Genomic DNA, 22711 nt, shown 5'->3' on the forward strand with positions numbered 1-22711 from the left:
ATTTCAAATCAGAAGACTTGGGTTCAAATTCTGGCTCTGTTCTCTATTCTCTGGGCCTCGCCTTTCTCATTTATTGAGTGGAAATACTAATCCCTACTTTTAAGATTTGGTTTGAGGAATAAAATAATGTGCAGATGTCTGGTATATAGAGCAAGGGTTATGCCACTTTATCCTTTAAGATGAGTCCAGCCTTATTATTGGCTATAGTACCTTATAGACATTAGTCAGCCAGCCAGCGTTTTTGGATGACTCTGATGATAAAAGGAACATGCTCATCAGGTAATGAGAAATGGCAGTAAGTCTAAACGTAACACAGATTAAGATATCTGGATGAGTGTTGGAGAAGTAAGCATAGCAAATAATTCAGGAGAACTACAGGTCTGTTGTTTCCCAAATCAGAATACATTTATCAGAGTTGTTTTTGATAAGGTTAAAAATTTTAAAAAAAGGATTTTGTTTTAATAGTAACTGCTTTTCTTGTATTTATTTATTAAACCTCATTAAACTGTTCATCAGAGGTATGTGTCACTGCAATTCTATATTTCTCTGTTTTTTAATATTTTTATATTAATTGAGATTATAAATCCAGAGGCATTTGACATCTTACTCTGGCAACAGGCAAGCAGGAGATAGATATTCTACTAAACAGGGATAAACATTAAAATGTAAGAAGTGGTTTATTAAAATATTAGAAGGGTTCCTTCTAGAAGTCATATTTGGAGCTGGGTAAGACCCATTCTGCCCTCGAGGGGCATGTACTCTGCAGACGATGGCAGACAATAATCAGTAAGTGATGCTGTGTGGGAGGTGCTTTGGTAGAGATCATCCTGGTTATAGGGGTTACCTGACTCACTCTGGGGGATCACGTACTGCTCAGGAAGACTTTCCATAAGGTGTAGCATCCATACTTCACACTGAGCTGTCTAGGAACAGTTAACCCAGTGAAAGGCCAAGAAGAGTACCATTTGCAAAACTGTGTCTTGAGAGTATACATGACCATCTGGGGAACTGCAGTTCATTTGTTTTGGCAAAGACTTGAAGTCAATGTGGAGCAGGAGAGGCTGTAGGAGTAGTGAGTGCTGGATCACAGCCAGTCCAACAGTCTTGGACTTGGTTCTATAGACTGTAGTGGTCATTTAAGACTTTAGGCAGAGGGGTGTTATTATCACATTTCAGCTGCATTTTAGAAAGATGTAAGGAGGTAAAGGAAAGTGAGAAGGTTAGAGTTGACTCTCAAGAGTTTCAGAGGGAGGCTGCAATAAGGAAATCAGTTTTTTGTCTTTGAGGGAGAGAGTAGATTCAGTTTTTTAACGTGCTGAATTTGACACAACCTTGAGAAACCCGTCATAAAACATCATACAAATCCAAATTGTGAGACATTCTCCTAAATAACTCATCAGTACTTATCGCAAGTGTCAAGGTAATGAAAAAACAAGGAAGATTGAGGAACTGTCACAGAGGAGGAGGCTAAGGAGAGATGCACAACCAAGTGCAACGTGGGGTCCTAGATTGGATCCTGGAAAAGAGAAAGGCTGTCGGGTAAGAACGGGGGAAATCTGAGTAAGGTCTGTAGTTTAGTTAATAGTATTACAGCAGTGTTAATTTCCTGATTTTCACAATTACGCTATGTTAGGTAGCATTAGAGGAAGCTGGGTGAGGTTAAACATGAATCTCTGGACTATGTTTGCAGCTTTTCTGTAAGTCTAAAATTATTGCAAAATAAAAAGTAGAAAGAAAAGTAATGAAAATGGTCATGTGTTTTGTTTTTCAGTTTGTCATCCATGTTCACCTGGGTCTCCTTGACCATACATGTGAGGGGTGTGGTCAGAATCCGAGGACGGTCTTTACTAATAGCAGTAGTGATAACTAACATTTATAAAACTCCCTGTTGGGCCCTGCAGAGATAGAAAAAGCACAGCTGTGGTGCTAAACTGTCTAGGTTCGACCTACTGACTAGCCTTGAGACCTTGAAACACATTACCTTATACCTCTGTACTGTAATTTCCTCATCTGTGAGGAATGAAGTAAAAAGTCACATCTCATAGGCTGTTATGCTGATTAAATTAGCTGATTCATGTAAAGTGGTTAAAGAAAATAACTCACCCAGCATTACAGAGCTGGTTAGTAGCAAACAGGGATTTGAGCTAATTGCTCTGATTCCAGGGCCCATGCATCTCACCTCTGGCTGTTGAGTTCTCTGGCAGGACCAGTTGGCCTCTGTAGGCGCCAAAATGACAGCTGGGCTACATTAGCATTCTGTCCTGAAGGATTAAACCAAGTGGCCCGGGCTAGATGAGAATATTGTGAACACTTCTTTAAAGTAGACCTCAACAAGAGCTGGTAGAGTATACTAGCTATCATCACTGATACTAGGGTCTACCATTGAGCAAGTTTTGTTCTTTGTTTATGATAGGGTTGGAAAGATAAGATTTTCCAGAATGTTATGGCAAAAATGAACATTATCTTGTGGCAATATTAGTTGAAATGATAGGTTAGTGGCATCAGCCTGGTCAGACTAGGCCTGGCACCTTGCTAGTTGGATACTAGAAAATAATTTAGAAGAAATAATATTTTGGCCCCACTGGAGTGGCTCAGTTGGTTGAACACCATCCTGTGCACCAAGATTCCCAGTCAGGGCATATACATGGGTTGCAGGTTTGATCTCCAGTTGGAGAGCGGACTGTAACTGATTGATGTTTCACTCTCCCCTCCTATATATATATCCCTTCCTCTCTCTAAGCATGTATATATCTTCCTTCCTCTCTCTAAGCATGTCCTTGGGTGAGGATTAAAAAAAAGAAAGAATATTTTTGTGTTTAGAAATAATTATCATTATTATCAGTATTTTACACAGCAGTATATATAAGTAGATTTCACTGTGATTTAATCAGAACCCATAATGTAAATGACTGAACTTTCAGGTCTTTAGTAATGACATGTCTTACTGTGTTTGTCTCTTCTTCTGCAACAAAATTACATTTATACTTTTCTTAGTATGGTTGGTAAGAGGTGTTTTAATACTAAAACATGCTTTCATCCTCAGCATTACTGAGATTAGATGAAATGCATTGTGTTAAGTACACATTACTGAATGTCTTTAATCTGATTACTTCTTCAAGCCTGTCTTTCATCACGCAGTGAACAGTTACTGAGCATACTGCATTATAGCGTAAGGGTATTCCACGGAGCAGTGCCATCCAGTAAAAGTATGTGTTACATATGTAGTTGAAATGCTCTAATAGTTACACTGGAAAACTAAAAAGAAACAGGTGAATGTAATTTTAATATATTTCATTTGACCCAATATATAAAAAATATTGTGACTGAAGCTCTGGAAATCAGACTTATGTTTTATTCAGCTGTGCTTGTTCATTTAAAGATGGGGGGAATGAAAGACCCAGTGGAACTAGTGAGTAGAAATGATGTGGAGTTCTACAGGCCTTTTCTTACTCAGGGAACCAGTGCTATTGAGTGATATTGGTGGTGAGGATTCATTCAGGTATTATACCGCTCACTGCCTGTGCTCCTGCCACTGGGTAAGCTTTAATGACATTAAAATGATTAAGATATATATAGAGGTGAGAAATGGGGTAGTCAAGTCCTCATTGTCTTTTGTCTGGAGATGTTTAAGGGTTAGTATATTCCTCAAGGGCACAGTGTATCTATGTTTTGGGGGGCTGTGATATAAATGGATTCGTGTTGAACTGTCATTTATAATACGCTGTTACTAGACTTTCTTCCTGTGGCATGAAGGGAAAAGAGTTCTATAGTTGTGAGCATTACACACCTGTCATTGTTCCCTCTTCAGCTCTGGAGCCAAATGTTCCTGTGCTTTTCCCAGTTTGTTAGCTCATAGAATGTGTTTCTTTTTCTAGTTTAATAGTTACTAATGTTGCTGCCTATTTCCTGCTTTATTTAGGTTTCATGTCCTTAGCAAGCTACTAAGCTTCATGGCACCTATTGACCATACTACAATGAATGATGACGCCAGGTGAGTAATAGATTAATTATGTGTCTCAAATGGCTTCATGACAGCCTGATATTGACCTGTTCTACAGCCCGTCACCCTCTCCATTTCTTCTTATCAGTTAACCATTTGTCATTGGCATCATAGCAAGGGTCCTTGTCACATCTCTTCACTCCCATAATTACTGTAAAACCAAAACAAAATTTCCATACATCTCAATGCTGCCTCTGGTGGGTTTTTGTTTGATTTTGCTGTTTTGTTTTTTTAACTTTAGCCACCTGCCCAGCTCATCTGAGCTCTTGTCTAGTTCAGACAGGTCAGGACAGCACATGCACTTGATTTATGTTTGGGGGTTTGTGCATATGCTGTCCTTTTAAAAATGGCTGTAGAGATTGCTGTAGAGATGTGCATTATGCTGTGTTCAGGCTACTGTCGAGAATTTTTTTTAAAGTATTTTTATAAAAGAAGCACATGCTCATTTTAGAAAGCTGAAACAAAATCGAAATGTATACTCAATATTATAATTTAGAGATAGCCATTTAAAAAATAATTCCTTCTGTATTTATTAGTTCGCAGTCTACTATAATGTAATATTTTTGTAAGATTATTTACTTACCATTCATTTCTATGGACTCATGCTTTCCTATTTTATTCAGTGAATTATAATCTGTTCATATTATTTATTTTGATTTTAACTTGTCCCACATTGATGGACACCTATTCAAGTTGGCTTGTGTCCTTTTGAGATGTCCCCAATTATTCTTTGAGTTCTTTCTGATGTTCTGGCACAAACAGAAAGCTGTTCTAGGCTCATCTTATACTTTTCCTGTTCCAGCTCTGGAATCAGTCTCTCTCCAAGGAACCCTGATTCCTTTCAGTTGATTGTGGTATTTAGAAACCAAAATCTGGGTGCTAGGTGTGCTCCTTTTCACTGGGTGTCATTGTTTCTAGGCTCTTTCAACATTCAGAACTAGGAAGTGTGTGTATACATACATAAAAGATAACCACTTTTAACATGGCAAAATATTTTCTCTTAGTCTTTGAGTTTGCTTTTTCTATAATTAAAATTATATTCCACTATTATGAATTTTTCTTTAAATATTTTGTATACTGTGAGCATTACGCCATTAAAATTATTCAAAAATTTGTAATGATTGTGTAAACTTTTAAATATTACTTATTTAGCCATTCACTAATTATTGGACATTTAAATTGTTTTTAATTATGATTGTTGCAAATAATGCTGTGGTAGATATTTTTAAACATAAATCTTTACCAAGTGAACTGATTGGTTATAATGTGGCACATGTGGGTTTTGCCAGCTTTAAACCTCAAACTGCATTTAACCTTTTTATTTGCATGTATTTAGTTTGCTACTAAATCCTGTCAGATTCTCCCCTCTCCCTTTCCTATAAATCAGTAGATCTGCAGGTTTAGGTGAGGGCAATGATTGTTAATTTTTTGTTTGCTTTGTTCAGTGCTTTGAGTATAAAACAGCTTATGGATAGTTCTGAATATGTTTATACTCAGAATTTTGTGACCTCATATTTTCTTTTGTGCTTTGCAAGTGAATGCGTATGTATAGGCTGTTTTTGTTTTGTTTGTTTTTTCATTCATTTCTAGATTGGTTTGTTTTTTAAAAGAGTAAAATAGTGCATCCTTAGTAGACATGAAAAAATTTTATCACCAAGAAAAGAAAACTACATGCTTAAACCTAAACCCAACCCATTTAGGTAACATTATTATCCCAGGCATAAAGTGAAACCTGGTTTAAACTTTGGTGGCATCTTTTGAATACAGTACTACTAGATCACTTAGAAATCAACTTTTTGTCATTCTTAGTTGGGATTTTTCTTTAATCACCTAAAAATACCCCAGGGCCACTTAGTTTTCCAGAATCTTATTTATTCGCTCATAATGTTTGAAGCTCTGCTGTATCCTAGACATAAAGATTATTTAAGCCCTGGCTGGTGTGGCTTAGTTGGTTGGGCTTTGTCCCATGCATCTGGGGGATGAAGCCCAATAAAAGCCCGGTTTGATTCCTGGTCAGGGCACATGTCTGGGTTGTGGGCTCAATCCCCGCTCTCACCGATGTTTTTCTCTCTCTCCGTCCCTCTCTAAAAATCAATTTTAAAAATCTTCTAAAGATTATTTGAAAATGACTGTGTTATTGAGGATTATGTTGGGCTTGGTCTGTAAGAGACATACAAAGGCATAAGCAAATGGGATTTGTTTTTCTGACAGAATAATTATAGGGATGGGGGCAGTTATCGGCAATGGTTTTCCCATTGTAGTGACCTTAGGGCCGAATCTCCTGGTCTTTCCCCCGGGGTCCCATGGTGGCTGCTGCAGCTTCAGCCACCAGACATGCGTTTGAGGCAGGGAGAAGGGGAGAGGAGTGGTGGTGTCAGCCATACCTGTTTTCTTTACTTCAGAAAAGTCAGGAAATTCTCAGAATTCCCTCAAACAAACTTCTTATATCTTATTGGCCACAACTATGTTACATCGCCACTTCAGGTAGAGCGGACAAAGGAGGAAGGATTGGGAGTGTGTTTGTTGGGTAACAGTCCTTGTGGCTTTCAGTGGGAAAAGGGCTGTCCCTGTGGACTGATGGCTAATTATCAGGATGGCTCTCCAGCCAGGTTAGCCCTTTAAGGAGGAAGCAGAGACCTTTACCCTTTCATGCAGAGAATTCAAATATCCTCAGTGGAGAAAGAAGTACTGCCTTTAAAAGGATCTTGAGGAAGGTGGTGGTGCTCTCACTTCCTCCCGTGGTGTGGTCACGTGCTCTGTGTAGTGTTATCTGTTTAGTTATTTTCTGCTGATACATACTCTTTTCTTGTGCTACGAATTTTTCTCTTCAAGCAGTCTATTTTTTAAAAAACACCATTTAAATGCAAAGTAGCTCAGTTTGCACCCTTGTGTTACCAAATTTCCCTTTAGGGGCTTTTACTTCTAGATAAACTGTGGATACTGCTTTAAATGCCTCCACCTGCCTTCAGGTCTCCTTAGTGAAAGTCATATAACCTCTGGCACTTTGTACATGCTGGGCCAGTAGATCTTTACTCCATTATGAGGTAGGTAGTTGGTTTCTATTGCAGGCTGATGCACATTCCCGGTATTGAGAGAAAAGAGAAAACCCATGTTGCCCACATGCTGTGTGTTTGCATGTAAGGGAGAGTATTACCATGAACCTAGAAACGCCCACTGGCTCTGCTAAACCGTTGGGTGCCCTCGGCACCGGACTGCTCAGCTCCCAGGGCAGCCACTGCTTGTCCTTCAGTGTCGTTTTGCCAAGAGGCCAAAATATCACGTGATTGTAAAAACAGTTACCAGCGGGCTGAGGAGGCGGAGAGGCTGGCCGACTCCTTGGTAGAGAATTCCTCTAAGCACACTGTTTCCACCAAGAACAGTTCGAGGTGTCACGTGCAGGAGTGCTGTTCACTTCTGTGGCTGTTGAAGGACCCGCAGCTCATCAAGGACATTCCAGAAGCAGCCCACTTTACACGGTGTGAACCCCCTGGAGTGCTGTGAGACCAGAGGGAATGTGAAGTACCAACTCAGATGATCTCTTATTATAGTGCTAACGAAGAATTTGGAGGTTGTGGAAAAAAACCCGTTTTTGGTCTGCTTTTGAAAGCCTCTCTGAGGCAGACTTGTAAAGAAGTTAATTCTTCCTCATTTGTTGTATTGATGGAGATCAGACAGTAAAATGCTGGTGTGACAAGGAGGAGAAGCACATTCTGAGTAAGACCTCAGGGACAGGTCATGCTGTGTTCCTTAGAACTGGCCACGGCCTCAGATTTGAGGAAGGGAACCCGTGAATGGCTTGCTCTGTTTGCACATGAGGCTGTGCTGTCAGCGTGGGACAGGCCTAAGTGGCAATAGTCAGCTTGATGTGCACCAAAGAAAATAAGTGTTTGCCTTGCACAACTGCTGCTTCAGGAGGGTCCTTATTCTGGTACTGTCCCTTAAAGTAGGTTATTGTGTTGTCCTAAGAAGCTTTTCTTTCTTATTACAAAAATGATAGCAATATTAACATTTTATAGGTACTCCGTTCCTTAAAGAAATTCTCAATAGGAACAGCAGGAATTTCCATTTTGCCCCCCATCCCCATATTCTTCCCCCAAATAAAAAACATTTCTCCCACTCTTCTCATAAGCTACTGGCATTTAAAAAAAGAACCCAGAGAGGATCCTTTAATGATAACCACTAAGCACCGAATACATGATTGTTTTACATCTGGAGTTTTAGGGGGGAAAAGCACACATGTGATCCAGCCTTGTAGAGGGCTTTGGCAGTATCACTGCCACGCTGTCCTGAGGAGCCTCGGAATCATAGAATTTGTACAGGCGGTTTATCTTCAGCTTACCACTTTTGTGTGTGGGTGTGTATCCCAAATGTGGGACAAGATGTTCTTTTCCCCCTGCTTGGTAACCCAAAGGTTACTCAGAGCACTTGTGATTCCCCCTTGCCGACTTTACCCCTGTACTTAATAGAAATAGATGCTGAATTATGCTGAAATTCATAATTCTGGGGTGGTTTGCTCAGGGCTTGAGAGCATATCAGCTAATTATCCCAGAAATACCCTCCACAGAGCACTTTTCGTTGGTTAAAAACTTGCAAGCAAGAATGGTTAAGATATACAGATGTTTTCTCTGAAGCTTCTTATCTCCTAAAAAGACACAGGTTGTTCTGACAGGTGAAACAAGTCCGGGCGAATATGCAGCATTGATCTAATCGGTGTGAGCGAGAGCAACATTTTCTCTGGTGCTGCCTCCCACCAGTGTCATTAAAGGCTCCCATTACTCTTTTATTAGAGGTTCCCTCTCTTCCTTATCAGATTACAGAATGAACATAACTCATGGCAGCGATTTGATCTGTTGTTAAAGAGGATTACAGCTTTGCATTAACTCGGATTGACACAGTTTATAATTCGCCTGTGGATGCCCAGGCGGGCGGCGTCACATGTTTGAGCCCCCAGCAGTGCTGAGGGGAAGGGACCCCCATATATCATCATTAAAGATGGCGTCCAGCACAGAGATAGGAGGCGCGGGGCCTTCCCCCTCCGTAACGTCAGGAAGGACAAAGGAAACATCCTCAAGCTCAAACCCAAGGCTTGGGCCAGAGTCCTAAAACTGGGTTGAAAAGCAAGCGCCGCCATTGTTTCCTGTTTTTCCTGATTGCTGCTTGTTCAGCCTTACACAGTTCTGGAAAATTTGCATTCTCAAATTGAAGCCTTGGTTCCAAGCAGGATGTAGTGATAAAAGCACATCTTCTAGAAAGATTGTTAATGCTGAACAGATCAGTCTTTCCTCAAAACGGAGCTGCTTGCCTGTTGCTCTCGTTCCTGCAGTCACATGCTCATCACTTCTTCAGAGGGTTATGAACCCCTTTTATTCCCCCACAGGGATATTTCTGTTCTCTAAAGTGAGTGAAGATGTTTCTCCTAAGGGCTTACTGTTTTTAAGTTTTTGTATTTTATTATTATCGACTTTGGAAATAGACTATCTCATAGATATTGTATTAAGCACAGCTAAGTAACCTGCTGGCGGGTGGGCAGTGGCCGAATGTCCTCTGCGTTTCGACCTGGCATTCATACAGCTTAGTAAACTTCCACAGTGGCCGCTGAGCTAGCGTTGGGTTGCTAAGGTGTGTAGGCCATCTCTGTTCTTACATGCTCCATCCTTCACTCTGATTTATCCACCCAAAGTCTGCCGCCCTATTTTCAATTGGCAATGAAATGACATAGAAATAATATCATATTCCACTTACTGAGCATTTACTACATGCCAGGCACCGCACTAAGCCCTTCACATACAGCTTCATTCAGTCCTTATAAGAAACCACTAAAGTGTTTGACATCGCATTTTATGATAATAATGAGGCATAGAACAAATAAGTAACTTGCCCAAGTTAAACAGCGAGTAAGTAGTGGAGCTGATATCATATATGCACCTAGGAGTGTGGCCCTGAGCCACTACCACTGTGTCCAGAAAATCAGCGAGCTTTTAGAAGTATTTGGAAATGAAGTGCCAAGGGGCCGCTGCTGCTTCCCACCCCCAGCGCACATACACAGAGCCTGCCTCTCAACTAAAAACTTGTTTAAGAAAAAAAACCAAAGAACTTGTTTGGGTTAAAATTATTTTTCCTTTTCTGATAGAGATGCTTTCTATATAGGAAGGTTTTTGCCTATGAAGTCATTCACATTTTAGTGTGAATCACTGCATTTCCACACCTGCTCTTACAGTCATACCATTCTTCTGATTACAAAGACCCTAAACCCTGAAATTAGCTTTCACATCTGACCTGATATATTCAGTTAGTTTGCTCTTATAGTTCTACCTCAGCTGTGCTGTTACCTACTTTCCTTAGAAACACCTTCTAGGTCCCCCTACAATAAACACAATATGTGCTTATGGAAGAAAATTTGGAAAATACTCGAAAAACAGAGAAATTCATCTGTTATCTGCTATTGAGAATTATTAATAGATTTATGTTTTCTTGCAGAATAATTTTGTGTATATATTTTATAAAGACATTTATATATATGTTTGAATCCCTTTTTTCAGTTAACTTCATCAGTATTTTAATGCCATTAATTATTTTTGAAGACATTTTAATAACTATAATACTCAATTATGGAATATTTATTATTGGACATTTAGGTTGTTTCTGATTGTTTTTATTTCTCTTTAAGTAATGCTGCAATGAACATGTTTGTATAGAAATCCATGTTCTAAATTTTGCTTGTGTTTTTAATATAGGTTCTTAGAAGGGTAAATCCTGGGTCAAAGACTTAACTTTCTAATGATTCTTGGTAGGCTGTACAGTTACTGTGCACCTTCTTCCCCCTCCGCCAGCCTAGGCTCTGTCATCACACCTTTGCTGATATGGAGAATTGTTCTGCAAGTTTATAAACTTACTGAGGACCTAGAAGGTGCTAAGCACTGGACTAGGTATCTGATGTTTATTTTCTCATTTAGTAGTAAACTTGAAGAGTCTCTATATTTATTAATCACTTGTAGTTCTAATTTCATCTTCTACCTGTTTTTCTCTTTAAGATTTAGTTTTCCTTTGCAGTTTGTATGAGTTTTATATATTGTGGTCATAGGCCACGTTTAATAAATTTGTAGATTCTCCCTATTTTGCTTGCCTGTTGATGTTAATGATTTTTATTGGTCATATGTAACTTTTCATTCTTTATGTAATCAAATATATAAAACCTTTTCCTTTGGATATTTCTCAGCGCTTTAATGCTAGGCAATCCCCCTGCATCCCAAGCTCAGTTATTCACCTGTGTTTTCTCTTAAGTTTTGTCTGATTTCTTCTCTTACTTTTAATCTGCTTGGAACTTCATTTTAATATACTGTATTGTTCAGTGGTCTCTACTATCCATTTCTACAGCCTCTTTTTGAGTCCAGATTTTTTTTACTTCCTGCATAGACTGTTGCACTAACAGCTTCCTGACCACAGCCTGAGCTAACCAGCTCTGTGCATCATGGCCACATTAAACCCTCCTAAACATCACTTACAGCAAGTTACTCTTCGTTGCCTGTAGAATAAAAGCCGTATTCTTGAACCTGCCACTCAAGGCCTGCAGGGCCACATCTCCTTGCTACCTTCCTCTCTTTGTCACCTATTGCAGTGTATGTACGCTTTGTGCAGTCCCAGAACATGCTCCATACTCCTCGCACTGTGTCTCTTAGCTCTGCTCACTTAACCTGGAGCACCCCCTCATCCTGCCCCACCTCAGTCTCTCCTGTTGCGTGTTCAAGTCCTTGGGCAACACCAGCCTTTCCAGGGAGACTTTTAGGAACCTCCCGAGTTGGGGGGCTCTTTCTTCTTTGAACCCCTGTTTTATTTGTTCCTCTCTAACAGCATTTTGTACAGTTCACAAAATCACCTATTAGGTTTTTTTCTTGCTAAGAATGCTTAACTTATAAGTCAAAGTAGTATGGATGTTTACTGCAGTCTTGTATTTGGTATCATCTCGGTTTTATGCTCATCTCTGGATTAATGCACAGACATTCCCCAGAGATACTGCGGGATTGGTTCCAGATTACCGCAATAAAGCAAGTATCGCAGTAAAGTGAGTTGTAATCATTTTGCTGGTGGATAGTCTGGCCTTCAGTTTGTAAAAAACGCAATATCTGCGAAGAGCAATAAAGGAGGTACACCTGTATTATGATTCGTTTGTATCTTGCCTTATTATATAGCAGTTTGTAGCATAGGTATTACTTGCAAAACAATTTATTTAAGGTCTTTTTCTCAGTTGCCTTCCCTAAGCTAAAGAACTGATTCGGGATTCTTGAGCACATGGTGCACCCTGGCCCTCACGTGCTGTGTGGACCCTGAAGCCTCCATGTGCCTTTGTTTCCTTCTTTATAAAGTGCAAATAGTCCTTCTTGCTCATTAGATTCTTGAGAATGAAATGCTCTTTTTAATTTTTTGTTTCTGAGAAGGACTGTTTTAAATAAATCAGAACAGATAGTTATTTAAATAAATAACATTTATGTTTTCACATGTGTACGTATATATATCACATCACATCCCTTCGCATGCATCACAAGCATATCCATTTTCGTACAAACCTAAGAAAAGTTGACTGTAGGTCTTCTGTCCAAAATGTCTTTAAAGGTCTTCGGCTTATAAGTCTATTTACAATTTGCTGGTAAGATTTTTTTTTGCAAATAGTCCTATAAGATGGATGAACACCAGTTTCTTGCTTCTTTCACTGACATTTCTGCAAATCACCTTGCCCCTGTGATGCAGTTCCCCCTGCTCCCGCAGCACTATGTGTGGCATTCACCACTCATGGCCACCTCGATTACTGTGGGCTGTGTCTTAGCGCTAGAATGCCACACTGCTTGAGGGCCTGTCCACATCTTCCTCACTCATGGCCACCTAGGAAAAGCCCTGGAAACGAGGAGTCCAGATTTGGGACTTCACATTCCCAGCCTTTTCCCTAGAGAGTTTTTGAGGTCACGTTTACGTAGTATGATCCCTGGTAAAGATCTTCATGAATTTACCCTTGTATTTCCATCACTTCTAAGCGTGTACACCATAAACTTTGTATTATATCATAGGTGTTCTCCTGCCCATCTTGGCTATGATATCTTTACTGGGTTTGGTTCCTGGTGGTCCTCCTACAAACTGTTGGTTACTATGGAAACATGGCAAATACTGACAGGCCTCTGTGATGAACAGTTACAGCTTCAGGTCGGTTCTTTGGACTGCTTTCAGGATGTATTTGGTTTCAGAAGAAAACAGCTCTGGAATGGATTCTCTCTGTGCATTAACAAGGCATAATAGTCCCTGGTTACCTTTTGTTATTTTTAGTGTTGGTATTAAGTGTCAAACCAAAAAAGGATATTTAGATAAAGGGCATTGCTTCATTGTACTTTGAGTTGGAGGTGCTGGGAAGCCAGCATTTGTAAGGGAAGCTATTGTAACTACCCTGGAAATGAGGCCTTGAATGAGCCATAACCACACCTTGTGCTCTACCCATTGTCTCCTCTGGGGAGCAGAACACTTTATAAACATTAACTCTTTTACCCTCTGGGCACCTCCACTTAAAGGTAAATAAGGCTGAAGGCTCTTTCTTCTCCAATATAGATGAGGAAACATCAGCCCCGAGAGGGAAATTACTTGATCAGAGGCAGGGGAGGAGTCTATGGCCCAGGGTGTTTGGAGTCCCAGCAGCAGAGCTGGACAGCACCATGGCCGCTGACACCCAGGCCCTGCTCCAGTGCTGGTCCCCTGGCTCCCCTTTCAGCTTCGCAGAGGCTAGTGGGGGTCGGGCCTTTGTCTCTGTGGAATGTGAAATGCTGCAAGGACGGGCAATTGTTCTCCAGTGCTTTGTGCTCCTTTATGAGAAAGAAGAAATCAATACGCGTTTTCTCCTACACGCGCTTGGCAGCATTCCGCCCCTCGCCCACCTCTTGGTCCTGCGGGGGGGTTGGGGGGGGCACAGCTCTGCAGCAGAACATACTCACCAGCTTCCAGGGGCAGAAATGCAAACGACTCATTTTGCACTGAGCAGTCAGGCTTTTAAAAGCCAGTCACATAACCAGCCGAGGTCATCCAATTGCTGACTTCAGTGACGAGTTAGTGAACTGAGCGGGGTGCGGGGGAGATGGCTGAGTAGCTGAGTCCTGGACAGTACTCCCCAGGAAAGTTTAGCTAGCAGGTGTCTGGGACAGATCTTCCCTTCTCCCAAATTGCTCTCTAATTTACAGAGGAGAGGAGAAAGTTCTTTGCAGAGTACTGTTAAAAACCACAAAGATGAAGGACATCAATTTGCATTTTATCAATTAATGTAAGTAAACTGTCTAAACAAGAGCCCTACCTCTGGGTGGATTTTAATCAGAAAATGTGGTGTTGATACCTGTAACTCTTGTTTATAGTTTCCTGCCATTAAACAGTTAAGTGTGAGACATGAGTAACAGAATTTGCTTCCCTTATTAACAGAAATGATAGTTTAGGTGACAGACTAGCCTTGCAGGGCCAGGGGGTAGGATTCAGTGTCTGGGAGAGGAGGTGGGGACTCTGGCTCTGGGCTTCATCCTTTGTCCTTGTAGCTGTTAGAGCTGAGAGCCTGGGTGAGACTCCAGGGGAGAGAAGGGAGGGGTGAGCCGAGAACCCAGGAGGAGGTCTGTGCTCCTGGCCAGGTGGAAGAGAAAAAGAAAGGGGGAGGAGGAGAACCAGGGGAACCCAGGGCCACTGCACGAGGGAGGAGAGGGTGGGCAGTCGCTGGCCAGCATCTAGAAGTGCTTGCTGCGAGGGTCCAGCCGGCTGAGCCTGTGATGTGGCATTGCAGTCACTGCCTTGTGTGGTTTGCTGGGTACTTCTTTTATGTTTGGATCAGTGCTGGGTTTTTAAGTTAAATAATTCCAACTTATTGCCAGAAGTAATAGAAGGCCTTGCTGGACCCCTGGGGGTTAACTGTAAATACCTTCACTCATTTCCGGGCGTTTTGAACCCCTAAAAGTAAAAGTTACACTGGAGCTGAGAGATGCCCCAGGCCCTGCGTCACTGGGTAGGAGCCTTGATCGGGATACAAATGTAACTCCAGTGTCAGTCTCACCTCCGTGCGGTGGAGGAAGTGATTCACGTCCAAGCAGTGAAGCATCCCCGGGCTTTTAACAGGAGCTGTTAGAGGGGCTGCTGTTTGAACAAGGAGCTTCATCTTCCTGAAGCCAGCAGTCACAAAACCGTAAACACAACACCGGCCAACTCTATTGCCAGGATCGTGGCGGCTTGACGTTAATATTAAACATCTCCAGCAAGGCAGAGAGCTCTGCAGCTCAGCCACAGAATAAAAATAAATAAAAGTAAAGAGAAAACCCTGCTAAAAGCGGTGAGATGATTTGTCGTCTTTCCTTTGTGAGGCCATTTGTCTTCTCTCGCATCAGATCTGTTATAAAACAGTCAAACTGTGAAAGTGGAAATCATCCCAGGAATGTGGAATATTAATGTACAGGAGAGGCGGGATGTCCCCTTTGTCTAACGAGTGCTTCCCCCCCCCCCCCGTGTTTCCACAAATCCACCAAGGTAAATTATTTTTCTTTAAAAGAACCTGAAAGTCCTGAAGCGATTGGTAGGGATGACGGGAGTTTCAAGTATTTCTCTGCCTTTGTTCAAGTGGAGTGAATTTGTTACTGACGGGAATCAGGAGGGAAGGTGGGTGAGAAAACCTTACAGGTTTTCCTCTCCTTCCCTCCTCACCTCTCTACCCTCTTCCCTCTCCTTCCTTTACCCAGCCTCTCAGTTCCTTTGTTTGGGGCCTCAACCTGTTTCTTTGAACATTTATAAATCTCAGTCTGTCTGATCTTTAGGAGACAGGCCAGAGGCCACATGTCACCATCTGTAATTTAAAGCTGTGGGGCTAAAAGCATTTGCAGAGGTTTGAAGGACCTAGTTCTGACCTGACCAAAAGAGCGAATTGGAACAGACCTTCTAGAGTCTCCTTCAAGCACCGGGGACGATGGGGATGAGAGCAGACACACCAGGCAATTTATGGGCGCAGTTTGGCAGCAGCCACGCTGGGCTGCTCACAAGTGCGTCGTGTGCTGCCACCTGGTGGCGGGTTCGGGAAGCTGCGGTGTGGCTGTTCTGGAGCATCCGGAGAGTTCAGGTGTCTGATTGGTTTTGCCTTGTGTCTGGATTTAGGTAATTAGTGATAGACGGGGTTCTCTGAGTCACTGCTACTTTCTTAACTTGATCCTGTTAAGAAATAAGTCCTAGGTAAGAGATTTCTTTGAAATCTCAAGTTCAATAGGAATTGAGTATAGTTTATGAATTTATTGTGTTATCCTCTGAGGTCAGAGGCCATACACGTCTAATGCACATTTATAAGCTTCCACAGCACCAGTAAGTAAACTGTTTTCAAAACACACACATGTAAAAAAAAGCACACGTCAGTAACATCGCCAATAAATTTTAAAAGCACACCTGTCAGCAGTGACCACTCTGGTCAGTGTGAGCTTGTGTTCCGGCGTCTGCACTGTCTCAGAAGGATTCGGATGGGATCTGGGCTCTAGACATGAGCAGTGCTGGAATTGGAACCCTTCGTCTCACGGTCCCTTCGTGTGTTTCATCACCCTTCGATACTTAAATGTATGTCTAAGGGATTAAGTTAAGCAGAAACAAGTGCTACACCACTTCTGTGTGCAGCTCAGGGTCCTGGGTGTGCAGAATGGGGGAAGGTCAGAAATGAGGGAGGGCCAGTATGCATATTGGGATTTGTCTTGTCGTGTGTGTGTGTGTCCAACCCCCCCCCCCCCCGCAATTTAAGTAACAAATGAACAGTTTCAAGTTAATCAAGGGCACATTATGTGTATAATTTAAGCAGGAAAGCACGCTATCATCTCCTTGGGCACATTGGGAGGACTGTTCAGAACCCTGCGGGTAACACTTGCTCAGAGCCTGTGCAGGTTTCTTTAGGGAGCAGTGGCATTGCTGATTTCTCTCCACTGGCCGCCTGCTTTTGGCCACAGGGACAGATAGGTATAGCTCGGAGATATCTTGGCTGTTGGAGGGCAGCCAGTCCAGCTCCTTCAGTACCCCAGAGGCTGCAAACTACTGACCTAGCAAATCAAAGTCCCACACAGATCATCTGCAGGTTTAATGTGCTCCATACCGATTGCCCAAGTAACAGCGTGGAAGATGCTAGTCTGTGTTGCAGGGGGTGAGGAGGGCACCATGGAGCTGAAGGGAACATGTTGGGCGCACACACCTGGGGCTGCATTTTCCTACATGTACACTACTGTTCATTTAGGGCTGTTTAACCCTCACCTGCACTGATGTGGTCACCTTCCACAGCCAGCTCGACTGTGCATACTTTAAATCTCTTTAGAAGAGTGACATAATAAACCGAATCGTAACATACACACACATATTCTGTCTGTGGAAAATGGCTGCTAATCCATGATCTTTTTTTCCCCCCCAGAAACAGGTTTTATGATAATATAGTAAAAATATTAAATTAGAAAATACCTCACTAAGGGTTATAAAACCCCACTACACTAGAGATAGGTAATTATCCCCTCTACAGCCTAAATGACAGTTTAAAAGAAATAAAAATGTTAGTGCTCATTACTTGCTTTTGTAGGTTGCAATAAAGGGTAAGTTAAATTTTAATTCAAGGAAGAGCCCCCGCTACCGACCTTCTACCTTAGGTCCAACTCCTGTTAATTACCTGCAGGTTGTTCTGCAGGAAACCAACATTAATACATTTTCTACAATGGACATTCCCACTGGCCATCGAGGCCAAGAGTGTAGGGGGAGGGGTAGTAAAGGGGGGAAGGCATTTCAGCTTAGTGAGTCAAATCTTGGTTCTTAATGTGGGAGAGAGCAGGAATTATGTATTTAAAAAGAAAAAAAATCAAGTTCATTATGCATAGCCCTAAGGGGACCTCAGGTATTAAACTGTAGTTACCCAGAGACTCAGGCAGAGACGAGGTTAACCTGAAGGACTGGCTGTTAGTTGAGCTTCTCTGGTTGGCTAAATCCTGGTCAGTGAAGATGCTACAGGGGAACATGTCCTCGCAGTAGAAGGCAGCCTAGGCCTTGGTCCTACCTTTATTTTTTAAGTTTTGTTTTCCTTGGGATGGGGCAAGGGGTATGTGGACCAGTCCTGTTTCTTTTTAGATGCTTCTACCTTTCCCTGCACAGTGGCACCAGATCTAGCAACTGTCAGGGTTTGGGGCAAAGCTCAGTGTGCCCTCCACCTACCTCCAGTCCTTCGGATGTGCAGAGACTTCCCCAGGGAAAGTAGACACAGTTTCCAGGTACCCAGATGTGTTCCCGTCCCTGAAACACATTTGTCTGCCGGTGTCCCTCTGCTAGGGCCTGTCCCAGCTGCCTTCCACCCACTTGACCCAAACCCACCTTGAGCCCTACCTTGCTTGCTCTGACCGGGACATCCCAGTGCAGCAGGAAAGCCTCCAGGGCACCACACAAAAGGACGCTCAGAATATCAGTGCAGGGATTGAGAACCACAGTGCCTAAGGGCTGGGTAGCAAGTCCCTGCAGGGCTGAAGGTTCCCAGGCCTTTATTTTTAACAAAACTGCAGGAGTTGATAGAGTTGTCAGCTGGTGGAACAGTAAACTAATTTTTGGTGGCAGATCACTATGTGATTTTTTTTTTTTTTGCATATTATTCAGAAAGAATGAAGAGAATTGAGTGACGTTACTCTAGCAAAACTTGCCCATTTCCACCTACTTGTTCACGTGACAGGGTCTCTCTGTACTTATGTCTGCAAAGCCACAAACAGGGACAGGGGCGTGCTGAACCCTCTTTCATTCCAGCAATAGATAAACCTCATCCGTGGACACATGAATGAACAGAGAGGGAGCCTCGTCTGTGGCATCAAGAGATGCATTTCCAGTAATGTCTTGCTTATTTATGAACATTACGTTTCTACCAAAATTATAATACACTTTACTATATTGTTATTGTGTATATGATGATATCCTAATAATAACTGTAATGATAACACAATCCTGAAGTATTGTTTTTAAATTACTTATAGCTTATGGTTTCAAAAAATTGAAATATTTTTATTTCAACTTTTTGAATTTCAAAACGTGTTCCTATTTACATGCTTATTTTCGTGGCCAAGAAATATGGTAGGGTGATCAATAGAAGACTTTCAAGCATAAAACAATTATATCAAGACCAAAATCTCTAGGGAAAAGTCAAATGGAAATACACATTTAAAAAGGAAAAGAAGCTGTAAAATCTCCAAGTTGAAGAGTTTGTTTATGTGCTGTTTAGATGAGTGGCGGTGAGCGGCAGGTCGGTGTGGCACACATTCAGTTGGCTGTGTTACGAAGGGAATGCGAGAGTTTTTAGTGTTCACGGTATTCTGGTGATCGTATCCTTTGTGATTATTAAATTTATTGAAAAATTTATATGTAAACTTAAAATGTGTGAGGGGCTGTGTGGTTTTGTCACGCAGAGAAGCTGGAGGGCCAGAGCCTGAGGCCCCACCGTTGGTGGTGCGGGTTTCCCAGCCGCCCGGGCCCGCGGGCCAGGGGTGGGCGGTGCCGGCGGCCGGAGCCGAGCGGCAGCCCGGGGTCTTCGTGCTGGCGGTGCTCCTGGGCCCGGGCGGGCCTGCTCGGCTGTCTGCAGCCGGGGCTGGTGCGGGACGTGGAGGGGCGAGTGGAGCAGAGGAGCCGGTCAGGGCCTGCCGCATATCCCTGCTCAGAGGCCGTGAGATCTGAAACGGAGGCTGGAGGAGCCGGGAGCTGGGGGCGTCCGGGACACAAAGGGCCCCGCTGGCGGCCGTGGGCGAGGAGGCTGGGGAGCCGCGATTCTCGGGGAGCCGTGGATTGGAAAAGCCCTTCTCCTGCTCTCCCCTGTGGGAAGACCGAGAGCCCAGCCACTCCGCTTCCCGTTGCTTTCCGACAGCCGCATCTGTTTGTCAGCTTTGCCCACCTGAGTGTGAAACGATGTTCTAACAAAACATGGGTCTCAGCATTTCACTCCCTGCCTCTGACACTCCAGCCCCCGCGGACGGTGCCTGCTGCCTCCCGCTTCTCTGCTGCGGCGGCGACGGCGGGCTGGGCGGCGGGGTGGCCGTGGAAGAGCGTGGTTGCCGCGGCTGAGTGGCAGGTGCCCCTGCATTTCCCTCGTCGGACGCTGCAGCCTTAAACTCAGGCTGTCTTTTTGTCATGGCGGCTCTCCCCACCGTGCCATTTCATTCTTGTGTGACATGGTGAGAGACCTGTGCTTACTGGCGATAGGCCGGCCGTCGCGGGACCGGGGAAGCCTGGGCAGGGCCTTGCTGTTGCTTCTGCGGTGGAGCTGGGGATTTGGAAGCAACTGGAAGTGAGGAGCCTGTCTCTCATTTGCGTTTAGTGTGAAGCTGCCTTCCACCCTGTAGGCTGGTGGTCTGGGGCTGGTGTCAGGGGCTGCCGAGGGGGGGCAGGCCCCGCATGTGGCAGAGGAACAAAAGAGACAATGGGGCTCAGCCTGAACCTGCCTCCTTTGTCCCGAGGCCTGGGGCTGGTCTGACGTTCAGGGTGAGGGTTCAGGGTGAGGGTACCGGCAAATTCTTGCCACAGAATTTCTGTGCCACGATTGGAAGGTCACTGTTTGCTGGTCCAACTTTCCCTGTCTGCCCTGTGGTCTCGGCTTCTGCAGTTTCTTTTTAAAGATTTTATTTATTTTTAAGGAGTTTTAATATGCTATTCCTATTGCTGGATTTTTTAGTTATAGTACCTCTATTCCTACCACAGCTATAGCGGGGTGACTTCAAAAGCAGACTGATAAGTTTGTATGTTAAAGTCTTGCTGAACCGTTTGAAGGCTGTGTGTGTTTGTTTTTTGAAAGTCAGATTTGCTGATGATGACTCTCAGGTAATGAGAGCTCTTTTAAAAGCCTGTTTTCTTAACAAGAGCGACAGGCTATATTGGGGGGTTAGGTCTTCAAAGTATAAAACAGAGCAGGCACAGCTTTCTTCTGGGGCCCTTTTCTCGCTGGCCGTGTGTACCCACCCTCCTTCCCTGAGCGTTAGTGGCTGACCTTCACGCAGACGGGCAGTGTGATCGCCTGCCTGGGTTGGCCGCGTCCTCCACAGCCCACCTCCGTAGTGGATTTGACCTGCTCGGACCCTCGTGGTTCCTAGTCTCTATGATGATAGGAGAGACCCTTCCCCCACCCCATCCTTTTGAGACTTTTCAGGCCCTGACATGTGACTTTGGCCAGGTAGTTGTGTGTGTGTTGCATTTGAAACAGAGGTTAGAAGTGATCATTTGCTTTATTTCCAAGGACTCAAGACCCTGGCATGCTGTGGTTTCCATAACGTCAAACCCCAATTTTAGAAAGAATAAATTAGCCAATCGAATTATTTGTTAGATTGAGAACAGAGAAAGGGGGCCGGGGAGTGGGAAGCACCTCGGCTACAACAACGCTACACATGTGACAGTAATTGGAATCTTGTTGCTGGGTCGTTTTCATTGTTTTTCAAGTACTGCCAAGTCCAAGAAAATGTATGAAAACTAAATCATGTCCCCCTACATCCCATGTCTATCGAACCCTCCTCATCGTGTGGCAGTCTCATACATCCTATTAAAATATTCAATCTTGTTTTCCTACTCGAAGAGCCTATCTGTAAAGGGCAAACTTACAGAAAACTCATTCCCAGGAGACGGGGCATCCAGCCACACTGGACCGTTTAAACATCTCACTACTCGACTGGCTGCTTCTAGGTTTCTCCCTCTCTGTATTGGTAAGAGCTGTGGGATGCATTTTTAATTACATGCCTGTGTTTTCCGTTGAACAGACAGACTGGGGTGTTTCCCAGCTCTCTAGTTCTTTTTTTAACCTTGAAAAGTTAACCAGTGTGTTAACCAATTTGTTTTGCTTGTCTTCTAGGACAGAGTTGTATCGATCTCTTTTTGGCCAACTCAACCCTCCTGACGAAGGCCACCGGGATTGACAGCACCCGTCTCTCCTTCTGCAAGGCCATGAGGCAGGGTCTCCAAGGCGGCTCCTTGGCCGTGTTGGCTGCTCATCTAGCTCCAAGTGGAGGAGCCTATTGGCCTGTGGGGCTGAGCGAGTCAGGAAATCCCTGGGAAGGCGTGCTGCTCACAACACAGGCCTAACAAGTCCCAGGACGCCTGGAATCATGTGCCTCTGTCTCCAGTGCTTCGTGTGCAAAGGGCCCCTCCCCCATGTCCTTGAGCCACCACAAATAAAGAACCTTGTTACTGCCAGTGTGGTTTCTTGAGCAGCTGGGGTTAAGTCTGGTTTAGAGCTCCAGCAGGGTGATGGTGTGTCAGGAGGGTTTTCACTTTCTTTCCAACCAAGCGGCCTCTTCAAACATAGAACTTACCAGAAGAAATCCTGGGGCGGATGCTGCTTTCTGGGTGGACAATGTTTAGCGATTGATCGTGGCTCTGAGGAGCAGGGAAGCCCCAAAACCTCTAAGTTATGCCCTGGAGACTTTATCACTTGGAGGTATTTGCTGATTTGTTGCTAAATACAAATCTCTGACTTGTTTTTTGTTTTTTTTTCCCCACCCATAAAGGTTCTCCCAGAGCCCTTTCCCTTCTCACGATTCCTAAATCACTTTATTGAGATCAGCTCTGGTGTAAATCTAGCAGGAGGAAATGATTCACTTGTTTTTCATCCAGAGGTCACAAGCTGGAAATTAAATCCCCATAAGGGGGATTTATTGGCCTGCTGTGGTCAATATGCAATGGAGATTATCTTGCATAAGTAATGCGTGC

General features: G+C 43.5%; 1 protein-coding gene across 1 annotated transcript in view; it reads left to right on the top strand.

Annotated features, from left to right (window-relative positions):
• Positions 1-22195, top strand: part of AATF (apoptosis antagonizing transcription factor) — a 75979-nt gene extending 53784 nt beyond the window's left edge. The window contains exons 11-12 of the mRNA XM_081115667.1: positions 3920-3991; positions 21855-22195. Of these exons, the coding sequence (XP_080971793.1) occupies positions 3920-3991; positions 21855-21918 (136 nt within the window). The 3' untranslated portion in view covers positions 21919-22195. The remainder of the gene's footprint in view (positions 1-3919; positions 3992-21854) is intronic.
• The last annotated feature ends 516 nt before the right edge of the window (positions 22196-22711 follow it).

This window comes from Miniopterus schreibersii, assembly GCF_964146895.1.
Source record: "Miniopterus schreibersii genome assembly, chromosome: 16".
Taxonomy (NCBI): Eukaryota; Metazoa; Chordata; class Mammalia; order Chiroptera; family Miniopteridae; genus Miniopterus; species Miniopterus schreibersii.